The 21,360-nt window shown below is 41.0% G+C and overlaps 1 protein-coding gene across 9 annotated transcripts in view; it reads right to left on the bottom strand.

Moving 5' to 3' along the window:
- Positions 1-21,360, bottom strand: part of STX8 (syntaxin 8) — a 152,813-nt gene that overhangs the window by 96,129 nt on the left and 35,324 nt on the right. For 2 of the 9 annotated variants that reach the window (XM_084838361.1, XM_084838362.1), the window contains one exon: positions 1-21,360. This exon is cut by the window's left edge and continues 19,538 nt beyond it. The exons of the other annotated variants lie outside the window; for them this stretch is intronic. In XM_084838361.1, the coding sequence (XP_084694487.1) occupies positions 20,918-21,360 (443 nt within the window). In that variant the 3' untranslated portion in view covers positions 1-20,917. 9 annotated transcript variants of the gene reach the window in all.

The raw sequence follows: 21,360 nt of genomic DNA, 5'->3' as shown, positions 1-21,360 counted from the left end.
GACTGCAAGATACAATTATTAGTATTATATCTCTAAAAGGATTAAGTATGTAACTCTCAGATGACCAGACACTCAATGACCCAATTCACACAATCATCGCGGCCTCCCATGGCTTATTCAAGCCACAACGGATTGCGGCATGTGCTGGCAGCCATTTGCAATATTCAAGCAGGTGGTTGCTGTGGCTTATTGTGTCATCCAACCCTATCAAGGTTGGGGTGTTGGTGTGGTTAAAAAACCACCCACAACCCATCAGCTGCTTTAGGGTGGTGGGTGGTTTGTGCAAAAGTTTATGTCGAGAACCATAATGAAAATTGGTGCTATGCTTACTGGGGGAGACATTTTCCCCAACAAAAGTTTTATAGGTGTTAAGGATAATAAATGAAAAAATGGGAAAAGAACATTTGGCACTCAAGAGTTGTAGGAACGCTACAAAAGTATTCAGAAAATACTTGGATTTTCAGAAAATACTTGGATCTGCAAGAGGGACATAGAATGAAAGAACAAGGTGCCTCTGAGCATATGCTCAGCCCAAGAATTCATTTTCACCACCAGAACTGGACCTTGCAGACATACCATTGTGTGTACACACATCTACTCCTGTTTCTCCCACACTTTCTTGATTTCAGCAGCCTGATGTAGGAGGGGGAAAAGAAGGGGGAGCTTGGTCTATGTTGTTCAACCTTTTGGAATCTGAACCCCTTGCTGATCTACTGCCAATCACCTGGATATCTACCAGTAGATCGCAACCTACCTTCTGTCTGTCCCTGCTCTAGAGGGCCCTCTGAACTTTGAGAGCAGAATTTCAGTGGGCTGTTACAGGAAGGGAGTAAACTGAAAAGCTCTACAACTCAAGGAAGGCCTTTGGATACTGGCCTTTGTTTTATAAACATCTTTTTAATGTTACATCTTTTTACTAGTTTTTTTTTTTACTGGTTTAAGATGTTTGTTAATTGAACAGAGCCTTGGGCACCCTGTGGCATAAAGGGAATAAAGAAAATATATAAAGTGTTAATTAACAGAGTTCTCATGACAAGTCAACAGCTAATCAGTTGGGGCACAGCTAATAGGATGGCTTTCCAAAGATGGGAGAGACATTCCATAGCCATATCATGACCTACATCCCTAACACTCCCCCCACCCCCAAATGAACATGTATATGTTCCACTTCCCAGATTTCTGAGCAAGCAAGGAGAAATAACGAGGTATGTATGAGCAGGAATAAACACACCCATGCCTATTCCAACAGTTTGTGGCAGAGCAATAGGAACTGTCTTCATATTTATCTACCTCCAGTGCATTTTGGGAAATTTAAATAATAAACCCAGCCACACACTTCACCATGTTTTGTCTACTGGGGAGGAAGTGACTGCTTCCCATAGAAATCAGTGGAGAAATTCGGGATGTTAAGCAGTTACCATTAGGAAGCAGGAATTCTCTCTCTTTCAAACAGGTCTTATTTTGTGTGAAAAATGTGATAGATTTTCTATCCTGGATAGAATCCAAATGTCCTGAATTTGTCTTATGGTCAATTGTTTAATATTGTTTTAGATATATGTTGTCTGTGCATGTGCTGTCTGTTTATCTGTTTTTATGTAAATGGTTTTACACTTTGTATAACGTATTTTAATGGTTTTTAATTTTTGTAAACTGCCCAGAGAGCTTTGGCTATGGGATGGTATAGAAATGTTGTTAATAATAATAACAACCACAACAATAACAACATTTCACTGTGTAATTTCTGTCACAGGGAAGAAGGGGAAGAAGACGTATAAGCATGACTATCCTCCTTGGCAGGGAAATGTTCAAAATTCAAGAATAGCTCATTACATAGAAGGGGATCTTATGTGCCTGTTACACTCCTCCAAGAAGCTCTCCAAAGCTTCTGCTCTTTCACTCTAGTGTACTCACTGGGAAGGACACAAGTGTGGTGGCACAGTTTGATTTTAGTGCTGTGGCCAAAGCCCTTCCAAATATCATACTTATACTCTGTATTCCACCCTGTACAAAGCTACATAACTGGTTTCACCTGCAACAACGTAATGGAAGCCCTTTGGAGTATTCAGTGTAGTTAGCTTATTCAGGTTATTCTTATTCTGGTTAAATGAACATAACTTCCAAATAAATGCCTTTTTATTTTCTCTCTATAACATGCACACTTGAGTGTCTTTTTGCAGTGCACATGTTCAAAATGTCTCTGTTCATCAGAGGAGGTCACTATGATCACCACCTGTGTCCTGGCATCAACTACAAATTATGAAACTGTACTATAATGCAAGTATTCACATTAGCCATAGGACTTGTCCATCTCATTCTTACAGTTCAGCACTGCTGAACAAGAGGTTTTCCTTTTGAAAAGTTAACTGACACATCTGAAAAGTAACTGGAAATAGTAAGTTTAGAGCTTTAATTAGCATTTTTAGCCTTCAAAGAAAAAAAATCACACATACCCAATCTAATTCTTTCTTTTCTTTTTTAAGAAAAGCTCTGGCATCTGGACTGACAGTGTACATTCCAAAGTTTCAATCCATCACAAATTGAAACAGCTGAGTTATAAATCTTTAGGAAGAGGATGATTGGTCATGGAAAACAGCAAATGTGCACTTAAAATAAGCTCAGTTTGGCAAGAAGATAAAAACCACAGAACAGCTAGGTTTTCTTGGGACACCTTCTGCAAACGACTCAGGCAGATAAATCTTGCTCCTGAAAATAAATTCTGCATCTGACATCAGTGAAGCTGCACCTGATCTTATGGTAGCTTGTTTCTCCCTCATTTTTAATTCACAACAGCTTTACAATACAAAAAGAGCCAGGCACCTCTTCATCTGAACAAATGTAATAGATATTCCTCCTCAACCCCACTCTCACAAGAGCCCTTTCCCAAATTATTTGTATAGCATGTAATACACTTATGTCTAAGCACACTACATAAGAAGGATTCAAACACATTATTACCTTGAAGTAAAACATGGGTTCTGAGAAGGTCCTAGGAGTGGCTTGACAGTAGATGTGTCTTTTGCAGAGGCAGTTTACCTTTACCTTTCCTATCTCATCATTCAGAAAGTCAAGCAAACAGTTAAAAGCCCTGTTCCTCTTTAGAAGCATGAGTTGGAATATAGTCTTGAAAAGCCTGATGAAGCTGAGTACTCATCTCCAATGACAACTGGGCATCCAAATGCCCCTTACTGCTTATGCCAGGATCTTGAGAATAGCAACTTTTCCAGACACTCTGTTTCACTAGAATAATGAAACCAGCAGCACCAACAGCAGAATGGTAAGGGTAACAATATTTCAGGGAAACGCAGAACAGAAACCCAACACTCTGGAATGGCAACACATTACCCAAGTGTCTCTGCTAATGTTATTAAATGAGTGAACACTTTTAAACCAATGTACCTTTTATCCAGATTTTATATTTATAGGTTTGCTGTAAAAACAAAAAAAGAATCCCTTTTATTTGCCATTAATTTATATGACCTTTGGAGGACGACAACTACTAACACTTCACTTCTAGCAGTTCTATGGCTAGCTATATTGTATAGAAAAAGAACACACAGCTTGTTAGGACTTGTATTACTGGAAAAGGATCTATCACTATGCGTTGAGCTTGGAGCAGCAGCGGTACTTTCCTTTAAGCCAATATAACTATTTGAATGCCAGAGGTCATGGAGATCAAGAGGCAGGTTGCCATAATGGCTAGGATGAGGGACACTGTGGTACATTTGTTCAAATGTAAGGAGGACGCATTGCAAGATGGTTAAGACTTCATTAATGAAGCACCATTTTTCACATAAAAATTAGGAACGGATCACTCAAGCAGTGATAGATCAAAAGATGAGGAAGAGATTGCACCAGCTCCTTGCACAAATTTCAGTGACTGATTGTGACAGATCCCTGGAGAGCTTCTGACCCTTCTTGTTGCTCCAGCACCCCTCAGTTTCTCAGGTAAAACTTGATGTTGTTGTTGTTCAGTCGTTCAGTCGTGTCCGACTCTTCGTGACCCCATGGACCATAGCACGCCAGGCCTTCCTGTCCTGCGCTCTCTCCCGGAGCGTGCTCAAGTCCATATTCATTGCATCGGTGATGCTATCTAGCCATCTCATCCTCTGCCGTCCCCTTCTCCTTTTGCCTTCAGTCTTTCCCAGCATCAGGGTCTTTTCCAGAGGGTTTCTCTTCGCATTAGGTGGCCAAAATATTTGAGCTTCAGCTTCAGTATCTGTCCTTCCAATGAGCACTCAGGGTTGATTTCCTTGAGGATGGACTGATTTGACCTCCTTGCAGTCCAGGGAACTCGTAAGAGTCTTCTCCAGCACCACAAAACGTGATGGGGGGGCGGGCTTACTCCTTTGTTACTATTAATACAATATCATCCTAAAATACACTATACATCAGTAGTTCTGCCACAACCTACTAAATTACTTAACAGTAGAGATGCTTAACTATGAGGAATAATACTCTAGTTTTCACATTTACACAGTTTTAGTCAGCCAGCTTCCAATCTCTAATCGCTCCAGCTCCCCCTAAAGGGTTACTGTACTCTTAGTAAATTGGTCAAAAGGACAAAGCCATTAATATGGGATAAGATAAGCCTTGTAGATTCCCCACAGATCAAAATACACAGATTTACTGAACTTAGAGATTAACTGTGACAAATAAAAATGAAGTCTTATTTCTAACTTAATACTTGCCCTACATAGTTTACAAACCTTTATAGCTTACATGATTACAGATGATCCAAAAGCAAGGGACACTGGTAAATTAACTTTCTGCCTTGGCAGAAAGTGCAGCTTGAGTGTTGATGAGCATAGCTTTCACTACCTCTAGCCTGATGACAATTTAATACCAAATTTAGCTGTATATTTAAATGAAAAGTGATTGGGAATTAGAGGCCACAAAATGATGCAGCAAGGTAGGTGGGTCCAGGAAGACTAAGACTGTTCTCCAGTTTATGGTTTTAACAGATTAATTACCCTAATAAAAGAAACTTAAAACTGAGCAGTGCCCAGTATCCCTTTCTCCCCTATGCGGAACATAATGTGTAGATAATGTTATGCAGAACATAATACGTAGAGCAAAATACATTTGGGATGATTTGCTAGTATCTGGGAAGTGTCAGCACATCTGGGAAGAGTCAGCACATCTGGGAAGTATGAAGCCTGGCCATTTAGACAATGCTGGCAGAGATTTAACAGGGGATTATATTTAACATACAATTTAGGATTATATTCCTAACTATGGCTACTTTCTGATGCAACAGTAAACTATGCTTTAGGATTACATGAACAAGCCTTGTGAGATTCCCCTCCTCCTCTGGCATGGCCACGAGAAGGAGATTAGAAGCTTTTGCTTCTGTTTTTAACTAACTATGATTGCTTATGTCTGAATCTGGTCAGACTGTGATTAGTCTTATGGTTTAGGGAAACAAGCCAGCTTCAGACCATCGTTTACCAAACCAGAGCTAAGATTAACCACTGTCCTGGATTTGGGCATACCAATAAACAGTTAACTGAAAAACAAAGAGAACATTTCTGATTTCCTACCCCCAAGTGCATTAGAAGAGGGGAGGGGAAAGCACATAATCCTATGGTTCACACATGGGACACTAAACGATAGCTTAGTGTTGAGTCCAAACAGATCTATGTTTTGGATAGAATAGACATACCACTGCAAAACCTAAAATCTGAATCATGGCTAAATGTGATTTAATAGGCGGTACCATGTCTTGGCATATGTCAAGCAAATACTCTCTTCAAAAAATACTAGGTGCGAGTTATATAATCTATTTCTTTAATCAGAATGATCTGATTCAAGATTTAGATTAAAGGAGTCTAATCTTAGCATCACCTGATGGAAAGTATTTGCCTGGAACATGTCAGTACATCTTAGTAAATCACTCTGGTGACCCTATTCAAACCTTTGTCATCACTTGAATGAAGTGGGACCACCCTCTTGGCTCATTCTGTAGACATAACCGTACCAAACTCTTGCCCATTTGATCTACAGATAAGGCATGTAATACAAATTTTCCTTACTTGCTACAAATCATTTAACATAAATACTAATTAATCTAAATACAGCCTAAGTATATAAAGATTCTTACAATATCTTCTATTAGTGGAGGAAACAGTCCTAAGCTAAGGAAAATTGCATTCACAAGCCACAATATACTCTTTAGAATGCAACCCTTTGAAGATCAATAGGGAAAAATTAAAAGGATGGGTTTTTGTGTGTTGTTTTGTGCAATCTGTTTCAAAGAAAAGGTGATGCATACTAGTTTGATACGCAAAGAGGTGATCTCATCGGGCTGTTCACCCAACTAAAAAGCAAGAAAAAACAAGATCTTCCCATGCAAGAATATGTGCTGGATAAATACAGTTGTTTGGTCTTTCAGCAGCATAAGCATGAACACAGAGTACAAATGCAGGCTTCATTACGAAGGCACAACATGGCGAATAGATTTCAGACTTCTACAAACAGTTCAGCCACATTGAAAAGTGGAATTTCAGACTAGTGTCTCACATTTTACCCATTTATGCTCAGACTATGGTGAGTCTTGTTGCTGTGTTCTAAGAAACACTGTCTGTTTTATGAATCCATACAACAAAAGATGCCTTGTAAAAGGTGGCAGCCAGTGAAAGAGAAGAGGGTTCAGGCTCAGCGAGAATTGGAGAACGTGGGCGACACATTTTTGTCTTTAATTTCTTTAACGCATTTCTACTCTCTCTCTCTTTTCTTTTTTCGGCTGTGAAATCATCACTGTAATTTAAAAGTTATCAGAGCTTCCATTTTAAAACTTTTCATTTTTGATTTCACATTAGGACTACAGATCTTAGCAGATGAAAAAATTCAGCAGTTTGACTGTGAGGACTACAGAACACCTCACACTAGCCGTCTTTTAAAATATTAAATACACTTTTATTTTAACCATGTAAAGTTTTATGAATTACTTTATTAATCCAATTATTTTCAATGTAATTGGGAGCATGAAGAGTAAAGAGATGAGGAAACTTAACTGAGGAAGGCTACATGTTCTGGAATTTAGGTGTAAAAGAAAGAAATTTCAGCTAATTCTAAAGAGTACATAAGATTCCTCACTGGGAGGACTGGCTCAGGCAGCACAGTGTTTATTTCAGTGTGGTACTCCTTGACACCGCAACCAACCCCTGTATTCTTTCCAGCAATTGATCAGACTGCACCATATATCTACTTTGGCTAGCTTTGCCTCTCTGTCATACCTTTCTATATCCAGCAGTGGCTCAAGCTCTCACACCACCTGAGGCAGGAAAAAAGCCGCCACCATGACCCTGGCCCAGCTGCTGCCTGCCTGGGTTCTCCGAAGAGCCTCATCAGCTAGAGCTGCCTTGTCCAAAATGCTTCACCATGAGAGGGTTCTTGGAGTAAGCCTGAGGGCAGGCAGCTCCTCTGGAGCAACCACCCGTCCTCCGTCTTGCTACGAGAACCCTCTAAGAGTGAAACTGAGGGCGGACAGCTGCTCCAAAGAACTGCGCCAGCTGCTCTCCTGCCATGGCATTTGCAAGCAGGGCTGGCAGGACTCTCTGGAGGACCCATTAGTGCCACCCCCTCACTCTAGTGACACAGCAGTGGGGAGCCCTCTTGGTGGGGAGCATATGGCATGCAATTAATTTCTGTAAACTGCCCAGAGAGCTTCAGCTATGGGGCAGCACAGAAATGTAATTAATAAGAACAATAATAATTAAAAATAATAATTCACAGCTCCTCCCAGTTCGCCACCTGAGGTGAGGGATTCACCCCACCTCATGGGAGGGCCAGCCCTGTTTATGTCAATGCCACTCCATAGACAATGTTTAAAAACACTCTAGAAACTGCTCAGTGGAATGCCTCTTCAGATATACAGTAATGGTATCTATGCCATCTTTTTATGCTTTTAATACTTATTTTGTCTGATGAAGAGTTCACTGAAACGCAAAAGATTACTATGATTACTAGTTAGGTGAACAGAAGTTAGCATCTCAGAAATGTTATAGATAATACAGCAGGCATTTTTATGCTGCAATTTGTTATTTTACGGTATTGTAGTTTAATACTTAATGGCAGAAAGCGAAGAGGATCTAAAGAGCCTCTTGTTGAGGGTGAAAGAGGAGAGTGCAAAAGCTGGTTTGAAACTCAACATTAAAAAAACGAAGATCATGGCATCTGGCCCCATCACTTCCTGGCATATGGAATGGGAAGAAATGGAAGCAGTGACAGATTTTATTTTCTTGGGCTCCAAGATCACCGCAGATGGTGACTGTAGCCATGAAATTAAAAGATGCTTGCTCCTTGGGAGGAAAGCTATGGCAAACCTAGACAGCATAGTAAGAAGCAGAGACATCACCTTGCAGACAAAGATTCGTATAATCAAAGCTATGGTTTTCCCAGTAGTAACGTATGGCTGTGAGAGCTGGACTATAAGGAAGGCTGAGCACCGAAGAATCGATGCTTTCGAACTGTGGTGCTGGAGAAGACTCTTACGAGTCCCCTGGACTGCAAGGTGGTCAAATCAGTCCATCCTAAAGGAACTCAACGCTGCCTGCTCATTGGAAGAACAGATACTGAAGCTGAAGCTCAAATATTTTGGCCACCAAATGCAAAGAGAAAACTCCCTGGAAAAGACCCTGATGCTGGGAAGGATTGAAGGCCAGAGGAGAAGGGGACGGCAGAGGATGAGATGGCTAGATAGCATCACCGATGCAATGAATATGGACTTGAGCACACTCTGGGAGAGACCGCAGGACAGGAAGGCCTGGCGTGCTATGGTCCATGGGGTCAGGAAGAGTCGGACACGACTGAACAACAACAACAAGTTTAATACTATATTTTACTATTTTATGTTTCTGAGCCACCTAAAGAACAATGTTATTGGGTGACCTATATAAATGGCAGAAAGAAAGATTTCCTACCACAGTTTGCTTGGTCCTCTATACTAATGAAAACCTACACATGGAGAAGATTATTCACTTGTCATCAGTTTCCAGAACAGCTATCAACCATAATTGGAGCAAAAAGGTGCTCTTTCTTTAATGGATGTTGCTGCAGATCTGGCATGTAAGTTAAAATTGAGGAACATCATTATGGTAAGGGAAGAAACAAAGGAAAACAGTTTTTTTTAAGTGGTAAATTTTTGCTGTTTTAGAATGCTAAGATACAAGACAATGTGCTACCCATATAAATTACTAGAACACGTAGGAATTTATAAATGAATGTTTAAAGGAAAAGAGAACTATGAAAACCTTGTTATCTTATGTTGTAAGCTTCAGTAATATCATATCTGATTTAATAAGGATGGCATTAAAAGCCATTAAGGTATCTAATGGAAGCTGTTTTACAATTATATTATTTTAAGTATGCAATAAAGTTTTAGAAATAAATGTGGGGAATTTCTGGCTAGTACCACCAGTGTAGAGCCAGCATAAAAGTTAGAGATAGTGTTTACCTTTACCTCTTTACAAGGTGCCTATTCTCTTTCATGTTTCCTCATCTCTTTCCAATAAATAAACACACACACACACACACACACACACACTGTTGTTAGCCACCTCGAGTGCCATTTCCTGGTAGAAAGGCATGGTATGAATGAAATATATTGTCATACATTCAAAAAAGGTAAAGGAAAAACCTGGTGCTTTTTTATATCGTACATTCTACTATATGGCAAGATTTGAGGGCGGGGGGCTTAACTAGTAAGATTTTCCCCAGTTTATCTCCTGGCAAATTCGTTATGTGTATTAGCAATCTGTGGCAAGTGACATTGAGTAGGGAAGATATTCCTTTGTGCCCAGAGTCTCACTGCTAGCGTTGTCTTTTAAGGAACAGCTATACTGTCAGCTTTTTCTCTGAGTTGTTCAGATTCTATTCCAATTGGTGTTAAGGGTTTGGATCCAACGGTGCCACTCTGTTAGTGGAAAGGAAACCACTGGTGGGATGGATTTCCCCTTCCTCCTGCAGCCCTGTGAGCACCCCTTCCCGCCCCAAATGTGCTCCTGAAGGTTGGAGGAAGCTCTGGAGTGCGGGGGGGGGGGTTACACGGGTTGGAGGGGAGAAGACAACATTTTTGGCATGATTTGTATAAGCACATCTTTTAATATACAAATACAATTCAATCTGCATTGAGTGCCATATTTTGGTAGAAAGGCAGGGTAAATGAATAAATAAATATTCACTTTACTTTCCTACCATCTGTTTGTTGATGGAATGCACTGAATAGATACTGAAAGGAACGGGAAAGAACCGTCTATGGGTGGAATCATTCTCCAGCCCATAATGCATGTATAAAATCTTGATTTAGATGGTTTCATATCTATCAATTAAAAGTAACGCAATCTTTTTAAAAAGCCCAAAATATTCCTAAAAGTAAGAACAACTCTGAAGAGAGGGGGAAATGTTTTATTGACCTCTTGGAACCCCCATCAGTCTGAATAAACTTTTATGGCTGCGTGAACTTATTATCTACTGCCCTAAACAAAGAGCCAGGAAGCAAGGCCAAGACACTGCAGCTGTGCATGGAGCACCATAACAACTGAACGAGTCAGTAACGAGGGGTGGAGCAACAGCAACCACAGAATACTACTAACCCAGCCACAGCAGTCTTCCTTGCTGCACTTTAATGTATTGGTTTATTTTATTTAAAGTACTTTTATGCTGCTCCTCATCCCCCCCCCCAAAAAAAGGCTCCTGGAACTGCTTACAATCGATCACTAAAATAGGACAGTTATTTTATGTCTCTAATTCTCAGGTGTTAAATTGACATGCATCTAGCCATTCCAAAAGAGCACTGAAATGCGCTTTGGGATCCATGTCCATGAAGAAGTAGTAATAACATCCCCTTGGCACCCCATTCTCCCTAGATATATTACAGGATATGAAGCTGAGACAAATTAGAAAGACCGGTGCCAGACAGCACAAGACTAGGGCTGCCAGCTGCTTTGCAAGCTGGAATACAATTTATGCAGAAAGCGCTAGATTTCCCCAAATGATGCTCCTAGGAATGAGCTCTTTCTGAGGCCAAAAAGGTTATTTTCTTAGCTCAGCAACTCTCAGCAGAGTCACCCACCCAGTTTCATATAAGGGACACACGGCAGCGCTTGGGCAGCCTCCGAAAGCAGTTCTCCAGAAATATCTAGACCAGGGGGCTGGACTCGACTTAACTAACTGCAAATGCCTTCCAGTCATGCAGTATTTAGTTCAAGTTGGCAGAGCAGAAACAGTACTTCCATGATTTAAGCAGACCTACTTTAGATCATTTGAGAAAAAAAAAAAAGCCATACGTACACAAGCCTTGGTTTCAAACCATCCCTATTAGGTTGTGAAAGCTATATGTAAGTGGCGAAACCCTTTAAAAAGAGTCAGTACATTCCTAATGTCCCTTCCCTACAAATTTGGGATGCTAAGAGTTCTAAGACCCAAAGAAATCAATTTTGTTTTAATAGAGCATCATGAATGCCCATAGGTATCAGTGGCTCAAAGAAACTCTTATCTTGTCACTGACGGTGTGGATTATACGGGCTTCATATTTCTGTACTTCATGTCTCCTATGATGAGGAAAGACTGACTTTCACCTGTTTGGCAAATAACCATTTGCAAGCATTCAGGAAAAGCATTCTTCCAACAGGTGGGCTAAGTGATATATCTTGAGCCACCTGCCAGTAAACAGATATGATTAACAGCCACATAGCTCCATTTTACTGAGGTCCGACTGCTTATTTCTCTGGCTCATTGCTCTGGTTCTCACAGAATTGTTCCCAGCACTCAGCAGACTATTCATAGCAGCTGTTAAGTGAAACTTTAAAGAGTGAATTATCAATAAAACAAGAGGGATTTTACCTTCTGTGTCAGAAATAATAGTTTGCAATAATAGTTTGAATTCCTGCTGGGAACCAGGATGCTAATGTTAAGCCAATGTGAATGCGACTGTTCACATTGTGGAAGAGCAACTATACCCATGTATTTGGCCCAGGTGGGAAGGACTACTGTGCTCCCAACAGCTCCAAGTAGGTAACCTTGCAGTCTTCATCCTTCCCCATCTGATCAGATTATAGGGAGAGCACCAAGGGAGACAATGCTCAATATGTCAGGCTGCATCTGCCCCAAACATAGTAGAGACTGCATGAGTACAGGAACCAAAAGTGACAACCCACTCTGCAGCCACAACAGCATTACTATATGCAAGGATACTATCCCAGGGCAGGATGGAATCAAAATTTTGGGTGGGTGACATGATGGGAAGTTGAGGCTGTGATACAGATGCTTAACAGATTCTTCTTACTGGATGCACCACAGTAAGGCGCATACTGATTTTCTGGCAATCACTTACCACCAAGAGCCTGATGACATGTACAAGAGAAACTGCTGACTAAGCTTCTAGTTTTACAAGGGGAATCCACTATTTGCTTCTTAGGATATTGGAATACTCACCAAAGAGCAGCCATGGGAACAAGGAACCACATTAATTATAAGTGACAGATTAAACTGGGATGAGGCCCCATGCAGGCTGTTCTCATGAAACAGCAGAGGAGTACAACTACGGATGGAATTATAGACTTGCTCTGCAGTTACCAAAAACTCCCTCTCTTTGGAAAGGCTTGCAAGTTTGAATAGGTCTGGTATGCACACTCAGGTTCTAAAGACGTACCCTGTTTGGAGCAAAGAAGATATCCTTTCCTTTCAAATCATACTAGTTGTTTATTCTTGCCTTTGTGTGCAGAACAAACAGTAAAAATCTAAGGTCATAAACAATGAATATAACTTCATATATGCTAGTATTGAGCAAAACTTGACTACAGGCCTGTCAAGGGCTCCTTGGAGGGCTCTCTCAGTCTAATCCAGTAGCCAAGTCCAGACGCAGACAAAGGGATTCTTTTCAAAGCTTTATTCTTCTTTTACAACTTACAACTCTACAGGTAGCAACTAGATCTGAGCAGCAGCATCCCTATGCCCTAAGTTGGAACAGTTGGTCCCCGTTTGAAAGGCAATTACTGGCAGACCCCTGAATATAAGCACTAGGGAGAATCCCTCCCCTTTTCCCTTGGATCCTCTGGGCGCAACCGTTCTTTGAGCGCCAACCGGGCGCTACGCCTCCTTTCTGCGCTCTCCATTTGGCGCCGCTCTCTGCGTCTGCGCCGCGCATCCAACCAGTCTGCTATTGGTGCTGGGTCACTCCCTGGACTGCTTTCTAATCTAGGAATGTGGGTGGGAGGTATCTCTGTCAGCTGCGGGCCCTGGGAAAAAGGGGCACGCTCCTCTCCCAGGAGCGACTGCTCTTCCTCCGAATCAGAACTACTCTGGGATTCTATGGGCTCAGTGTCCACCCTGACAAGGCCTTGGACATGCATTTCAGCCACTGGGGACTTGGCTTCTGTGCTCATGCCTCCCAAACGTTCTCCCCGTCTCTGTCAACCCTTCTGTTTCCCCAATGCATGCTTTTCCTTCTTTCACAAATACTTTTAAGTTTTACAGATGCAGAAAACCCAATTTTGATTATTCATGAATGCACAGTTTGAGCTTCTGTAGCAGACTTTACAACTAGCCCTGGTCATGATCTCACTAATTTACTCCAAGCCAAAGGAGACCTTGACACATTTGGGGGCACCCAGCATACTGAAAATATTAAAACAGATGCAGCGTGATCTTTCTGTGAGCCTGGTATGAGCAGGCAGCAAGATTAAAGAGCCCGCACCCTTAATTTTGGCAAGGGTAAAGGCAATTCCCTCAAATGCTACATGCTCTCATAAGCACTTATGTGTATTGTGTCTAATCAACATGCTCTCTGAGCAAACTGGAGATATGATTGAACTCTTGCACAATGCATTCAGCATGCAGCTGAAGTGATGACAATGAGGAAGCTGCCAATATTCACTTCCAATAGGACATGCTATGATTGCTTTTCCCTCCAGTGTACATAAACCTAATTTAGTAGTTAGGCTGAAGGATACTTAACGTGTTTTTTTTTTCATCATCAAGCTTTCACAGCACAAATCACCACAAGAAAGCTACCAGAAAGTCCCAGTAGCCAACTCAGGATAATTTGAGATGAACACTGCTTCATACAATCCATGGCAAGCCTCCCTAAATCTTTTTGCAGATGCAAGTACAAAGAATACATTTAGCAATTTTACAATGCAAGAGACATAGGTCAAGCAGTCTGTTTGAGTGCCCAAAGCGTAATTCTTGCTTGATAAAGAACATAAAATATTGTATCCTTAAGAATCTGCCACATACATACCGGGGGTGAAAAGAGGGCAGTGGTCTTAATTCATTGAGACAGATTAATGCATCCTCAACCCACCCACCCCCAGCCCAATTGCATAAATGCAATTATGACTTTCCTTGATTGGCTGCCAATGTGATATAAGTCTAGGAGGAATGAACCTTTTTTACTGAGACACAACAATAAATGGGTTTCCTTGAATACAGTGGTTGAGGAATCCAAGTTCCTGACCTCAAATGTTTTACTAGTAGTGCTCTATGCAGTGGGGAACGATCAGAATGACATTTGCTGAAACACGGGTGATTTATGATATAATTGGTTCTGCATATGTGCCAAGAGTAAAACTCCTAAACCCAACAAAAATCAAGATTAATTACGATGAACATACAAAAAAACCCAGTGCAATACAGGTGGCGCAACAAGCTCTCCCCACCTCCCTCTACAAACTTGTGATTAAGTTAGTTCTGAGGTGATAAAGCTTGATACATCTTCCATTGCACTCTCCCTAAGAAAAAGGGGGAGGTGCTGCTACTCTGCTTTTTCACTGCACACTTTGGGTGTGAAGGGAATCACAACAAGGAAGGTGCTAGAGCACCTGGCCTTAACAGTAGAGACTACCTACCTGTTTTGTGTGGATAACAAATTACTCATTCTTCAGAGCTACTATTGACTTATTTCTCCAGAAATAAGGTTGCTGGTTGTTTTTTTACTTATCTTGCCACAAAAGGGGACTAGATATTTGCATAGCTGCAACTGTACCATGTAGTCTGCAATATAAACGTCTAAAACAGATGTTCGTGGCATATGTACAATTCCTGGAAAGGACCCCACCACATTAACAGCCCTTTTATCTGTGTGTGTGTGTGTGTGTGTGTGTGTGTGGGGATGGTAAACATGTCTAGAAGTTGCCATGTCACAGTCAGAGGAGAACTGGTGTTTGGATCCTATAAGAATCTCTGTGTTTTCCCCCAAGGCCCTCCTTCTCAATTCATTTCATGTATTTCCTTCCCAGTGCACCCAGCAGTCCTCCTCTTCTACTATTCACAGACCCGCGCAAAGGGTTTAGCAACCACCCCATGGATTTTGCAATGGGAATAATTAGGAAGTTATTAGCAAATTTAATTTACTTCTTGTATCTACTGCTTTAATCACAAAATCTGTGGGCTGAGTAGTAGAAACTAAAGCTTAATGCAGAAAACATTCACACGCTACACCACAGTTAACAATTTCATTATTAGTGGTTCATGATTTTCTAACATGACTGAGAGATGCTGCATGTGGCAAGGAATTAGTTTCCAGTTCCCTGCAGAACTGGAACGGCATTCCTGAAATAAGAGGGAAGTACCACAACTGTCTATTTTCTCCTCTTAAGAGACAAGCATTTGGCGATACACTGGCTAACCTCACAGATATTTCAAAATGGATCACAAGGGCTTTCGGATGGATATACCCTTTCCATTAACATTTGAGAGTCTGTTTTTCATTTTCTTCACCATTTGACACTTGCTAAAAGCCAGGACTGGCATAGGAGGTTGGTATCCTCACTCAAACAATTTCAAGGACTACAGCAAAGCACAGACTCCAAGTTGATACAAGGCAAACTACCCCAGATCTTCAGCCACCATGTTTTTTTCTGCAACAGCTTCTTTTGGAAAGCTTCTAAGCTTCTGAATTGCCTTTGGAAAAGACACTGGCTATTTATCAAGCTGGGTTTTGATAGTAGCCACGTATTTAGTGTAACATTTAATTATGCCCTTAAATGGAAGGGCATTAGCTCTTCCATCCAACACATTTCTACCGCCAATTGCATAAGAATATGAAAATAACTTTCATGACCTTGCAATCTGCTAAACCCTCTTATTACTCCTGTTCAATCATCCTTTCCTCACTAAAGATCACATAAATACATCAGTAGCAGTCATGCAAAGCAGGAAAAAGCTAAAGTTATTGCAAATGTGAAGTGGAATGGACTTGGTAACTAACAGGAGAGCAATTTGTATTAAAAATGGCAATGTGGACCAATAGAGGGGGTAATGACTGCCTTTACAAAAATGACACAACATTGACTGTGTGCTTGGGTAAGAACAAAGAAGGCAATATTGCCATTTCCATATTCTGTTTTTAGGAACCTTACTCTACACGAATTGCTTTTACTGCTTGTGCAGCTTGCCCCATCTTGAAAGGTTGTGGGAGGTAACAAAGTATTAATGCACAAGTAAATATACAAAACAAACTATGATGATTTTAGAACCACATCACCTGATCCCTAGCCATGCCAAAAAAAAGATGAAATGAGAACATTTTACATCACTTCTGGATGATGGCGCACTTTGCTGAATTTCATGAGGAAGGAAATGCCACAGTTGAAAGACAGTCCCCAAGAGCTCTTGTAGTCCTAACATGCCACATAATGGAATAAATGAGGTGGCATTTAGATACCATTATGTGGCGTAGGTGTGGAGGTGATCTTGAAAGCTGATTTTCCAGTGCTCTCAATCATGTGGAGAGTCTCCATTGATACAGGAGTCTCTCTTCTTCACAAAGTTACCCTCCATAAGTAAACGGCGATGAACACAATAATGGAGGGGGTGGGGCTAGAGAGCTCCCTCTCCTCACATGTTAAAGTTAATCATTTCAAGAACACCTGAATAAGGCTACTGTTTTTCATATATGTAGATATGGGAGATTTCCTGTCCCCAGCACCACCACCACCTATGGGGCAGCTGCTCCTTCACTGGACAACCCCACCTGTGGGGTTTCTTATTTATAGCAAATGCTTATTTTTCAGGGCCTAAGGAACTCTCTGCCACTATAACTCAGAGTTCCACAAGCTGGGCCTTTTCCACTGCCACCATTTCTGTTAGAATACTTTAAAACTTTCTAGTAGCTGGTATAAGAAGTTTAGGCATGAGATGGCCACCAACACTAGAGACAAGATGAACTATTAAACAAGTGATTTATTAAAGGGATATTTTGTACGTAAGGTATTGCTAATTATTTACTGTGGGATTTTCAAAAGATTGCTTAGTGACAATTCTTTAGGACTCAAGGGACACTGTTGCTGCTTTGAGCCTCTTAATTACTTTTTACTTCAGGTCAAATTCCCTAACATCTACATGAAAACACTGGGGGAGGTTATCCGGAGATACAGACTGAGCTCTCACCAATATGCGGATGACACCCAGCTCTATTTCTCCTTTTCATCAAATCCAGGTGAGATTTTGGGCATTCTGAACTAGTGCCTAGCTATAGTGCTCCATGCTCTGGTAATCTCTCATTTGGATTACTGTAGTGCATTATATGTGGGGCTGCGTTTGAAAACAGCCAACTGGTCCAAAATAGGGTAGCAAGATTGTTAATGGGGACTGGCCAATATGATCATATTATGCCACTGCTTTATGATCTGCGCTGGCTGCCAGACCATCTCTGGGACAAATTCACAGTCCTGGTATTAACTTGCAAAGCACTAAACAGCTTGGGGCTAGGTTACGTGAAGGATTGCTTCCTTTCATATATACCTGCCTGGGCCCTAAGATCATCCTCCGAGGCCCTTCCCTGGGTGCCGCCAAGAAATAAGGTGAGGTTGGTGACTACTAAGGAGAGGGCATTTTCAGTGGCAGCACCCCAGTTGTGGAATGACCTCCCCAGAGAGGCTCACTTAGCACCCACGTTGTATGTAGTCTGTTTTTAACTTATGGTTTTATATTATGTTTTACTATGTTATTGTAGTTTATGGTTTTAAGCTTTGTCTTGTAAACCACCCAGAGAGTTTTGGCTACTGGGCAGCATAGACATGTAATAAATAAATAAAATGATGGCTATATGCTCCAGGATCAGGGGCGGCATGTCTCGTTGGCCACAGTGGGAAACAGGTTGCTGGGCTAGATACAACTTTAGTCTGATCCATCATCATGGCTCTTTTTCTTATTTTCATACACCAGCCTTTTGGAGCTATATTATCTCCCACACCAGCAGCTCAGAATCTTATCTACAACTTTTCTTATGACCTGGACCTATCATTTGTGACTCACTTTAGTAGGCCAGGAGGGTAGCAGAAACATGTGGAGGGACCAAAACAGTAGGAATACAGTATTTCAACTATTTCATAAGTGATAGACATTAATTGGAAGCAGCTACAAGATGATTCATTATTTAATAATTACATATACTTACTGTGAATCATTAATTTGAGTATTTCAATGCTTGTTTGGGTTTTTTACCTTTTGGAATGAAGCAAGCCAAGACAGGCAACAGGTCTTTATCAAGGCAGTTATATGAAATGGCAGTTGGACTGTTGTGAATGCCAACTTATATCCATTTTAAGACAGAGAAATACTGATCATAGCAAGGGGAGTTACAAAGACACAAAAATGAGTATTGAAAGGAACTGCAGTCAGTAACTGGGTACAATGTCCCTTTTCACTAATTACCAGGGGTTTCCAAACCATTTTAATTTTAAAAAAGGAGGATACTGATAATTTAAAAGACAGACTTCAACTTTCAGAGAGATTACTGCATACTAGCCACATTTGGAAACACACACACGTTTAGGAAACAGGCTAACATGTGAAAGGCTAGATGCTACTTCAATGGCCATATGCCAAAGGTGTGCACAACTAGTTCTGGGTGGGGTGGGGGTTGTATTTCTGAGCAGTTCTCCATGCCACATGCTATGCCCCTTTAGGGAGTTAAAGGAATTTTAAAAGCAAATTGTGATATGGCAATAAAGCAACAAAACAAAACACATACATGCGCAAACACACACACGGCATGCCCTTGAGCATTCCTAAAGTAGCCCAAATATTTTTAAGGATCCTGGCCAGTGTGTATGGAATATCAATTTGCAGAGACCGCATCATACTGACTTTAAAATAAGTGGATTCCGCCACTGATTAAACTTGGGGGGGGGGGGAATCTTACATTATATTCAGCTTTTCAAAACACTCTTAGTGACAGTTATGATTGGTTTATAGATATGGCTGGTTCACTAAGCCAAAGTGACATTTATGTAGAATCTATTAAATCTGATGAGAAAATACTATATTTTGGATATACAATTCAATTTCACAATTCCCTATTTTAAAACAGAAGTTTTTGTAGCTTAAGGGCAGCTCTACTTTAAAAAGTACTTCTGATCTCAATGGCTATGATCAAATTTAGTATCAATGTCAAACACACACTGCTAATATTTCAATTTTTCCCACTGCAGGGGGAAAATGGTTTTTCTATGCTGCTCATGTTTCTAGAAATATTACATCTCTACTTTAGTAAACAGAATTCTAATATATAAAATGTGGGAAGGGCATTGCATGAGGTCATTCATTCATTTTTCATCCTCTAATAAATGAGACCCGCTCACATGGGCATGAATGGAAAAACAGGAGCGAGACATTTGTTTGAAGACATGGTGCATTCTTTCTACTTTCATAGCTTCAAGACACCTTTCTGAAATTCCCCAGAATTCAAGCCTCAATCCCAGCTACAAATAGAAGTCCAACTCCTCTTTCACACTCAAGTGCTGCAAAATAAACTTTTAATTTCAGATATTAAAATGTCTCCTATCTCCCTTCCCTCCACCCAAAATTATTTTCTTTTTTATCCCCAGTACCTCCAATTGTTTATGTAACTCAAAAAGACAGTCTTCTTCCCAAGTGATTTAAAGTGGTCTAGTGTTAAAAGTAAAACAGAGAACCCAAAGACATTAAAATATTAATCATCTTGTGCAGCATCCACTGGGAGTAACTGAAAAATGCAGTGCTTTGCAATCTGTTGGCCATACTTCCTTTCTATGCACAAAGAGACTCCCTTTCCTGCACATATGGAGAATACTAGAGAAAGAATTTACCTCAGGAGCCATTTTCATTCATCGTTCAGTACTCCAAGTGAAATGGCTATAGCGTCCATCCCAGAGAGTTGGTACCTGTTCCAAAATGCCTAAAACATATACCCTTCAGAAGTTAAGTCATCTTCCTACCACCAAAAATGTATGTTGCAAACTTGACAGAACACAAGCAAATACGTTCATAGATGAGGCATTCGTGACTGGGAATATGATGGTCAAAGAAGCTACAGATCCACACTTGCTCAGCTAGTCTACATATGGAAACAGTAACTAGTGAAGAATGCATACCAAGTATCATGAGAATGGGACGGTCATTTTCCAAAACTACATTCCCAAGGACCAGCTGCAACTCTTGGCCACTGTCAACCCATATCTGTTAGATTCTAGGCAACTCTCAGCATCCATTTGTGCAAGTGCAGTAAATTCTTGCTAAATTTTGAAAATTATTTAGAAAACGCCAAGCCCCATGGCCTATATGTTTATAATTAAGCATACATAAATGAAAAGTCAACACAAAAGATTGAATCCAAAGTAAATGAGAAACGCAGGTACACCTATATGCTGGCAGAAGCCAGCCTGAAGAGACTTTGTACCATTTCCTGAAGGTCAATCATTCACGGCCAACACAGGTTGAACAACCTTTTAGAACCTGCAGGTCTAAGGAGATGGACAATACCACTCCAGCAGCTACAACAACAGGTCGGTAGGCTATGGTGCCTTGTAGGGGCCCTCTTCTCTGGAACATAGGAAGCTGCCATGCGGAGGCAGACCACTGGTCCTTCTAGCCCTGTGTTGTCTACACTAACTGGCAGCAGCTCTCCAGGCTTTCAGGCAGACATTTTTTTCCAGCCCTAACTAGAGACGCTGGGGATCGAACCTGGGACCTTCTGCACGCAAAGCAGGTGCTCTACCACTGAACTACAGCCCCTCCCATGGATCAAAAGAGGCAGGCAAGAGTTTAATCCTGGCTGTTGGAACCCTCTTGCTGCTGTCCAAACCTCTGGCACCTGTGCTACATGTAGTGCCAGTGCTGCAGGTAGGCTATCCATACTCCTGACAGATATGACCAGGCATGGAGTTCCAGAGACACTATCTCTTCTACAAAAAGAACATCCTGCCTCTTGCGCCCCAAAAAGTAATGTTTCAGGTTTGTTACCAGCTGATCTTATTCTGTTGTAGAACTCTGTAAGGAAATAGAAGTAAGGGAGGCTTGTACAGCTGAATATGACAGAATAATAGAGCTGAAGAATCAACAACTTTGATCGGTGATGACATTCCTGGTTCCAAAAAGTGC

The sequence above is a fragment of the Heloderma suspectum genome, chromosome 2, assembly GCF_057233095.1.
Source record: "Heloderma suspectum isolate Gila_16-S chromosome 2, 16-S_ref, whole genome shotgun sequence".
NCBI lineage: Eukaryota > Metazoa > Chordata > Lepidosauria > Squamata > Helodermatidae > Heloderma > Heloderma suspectum.
Note: the sequence above shows the minus strand (reverse complement) of the source record. Positions and strands in the feature narration are given on the sequence as shown.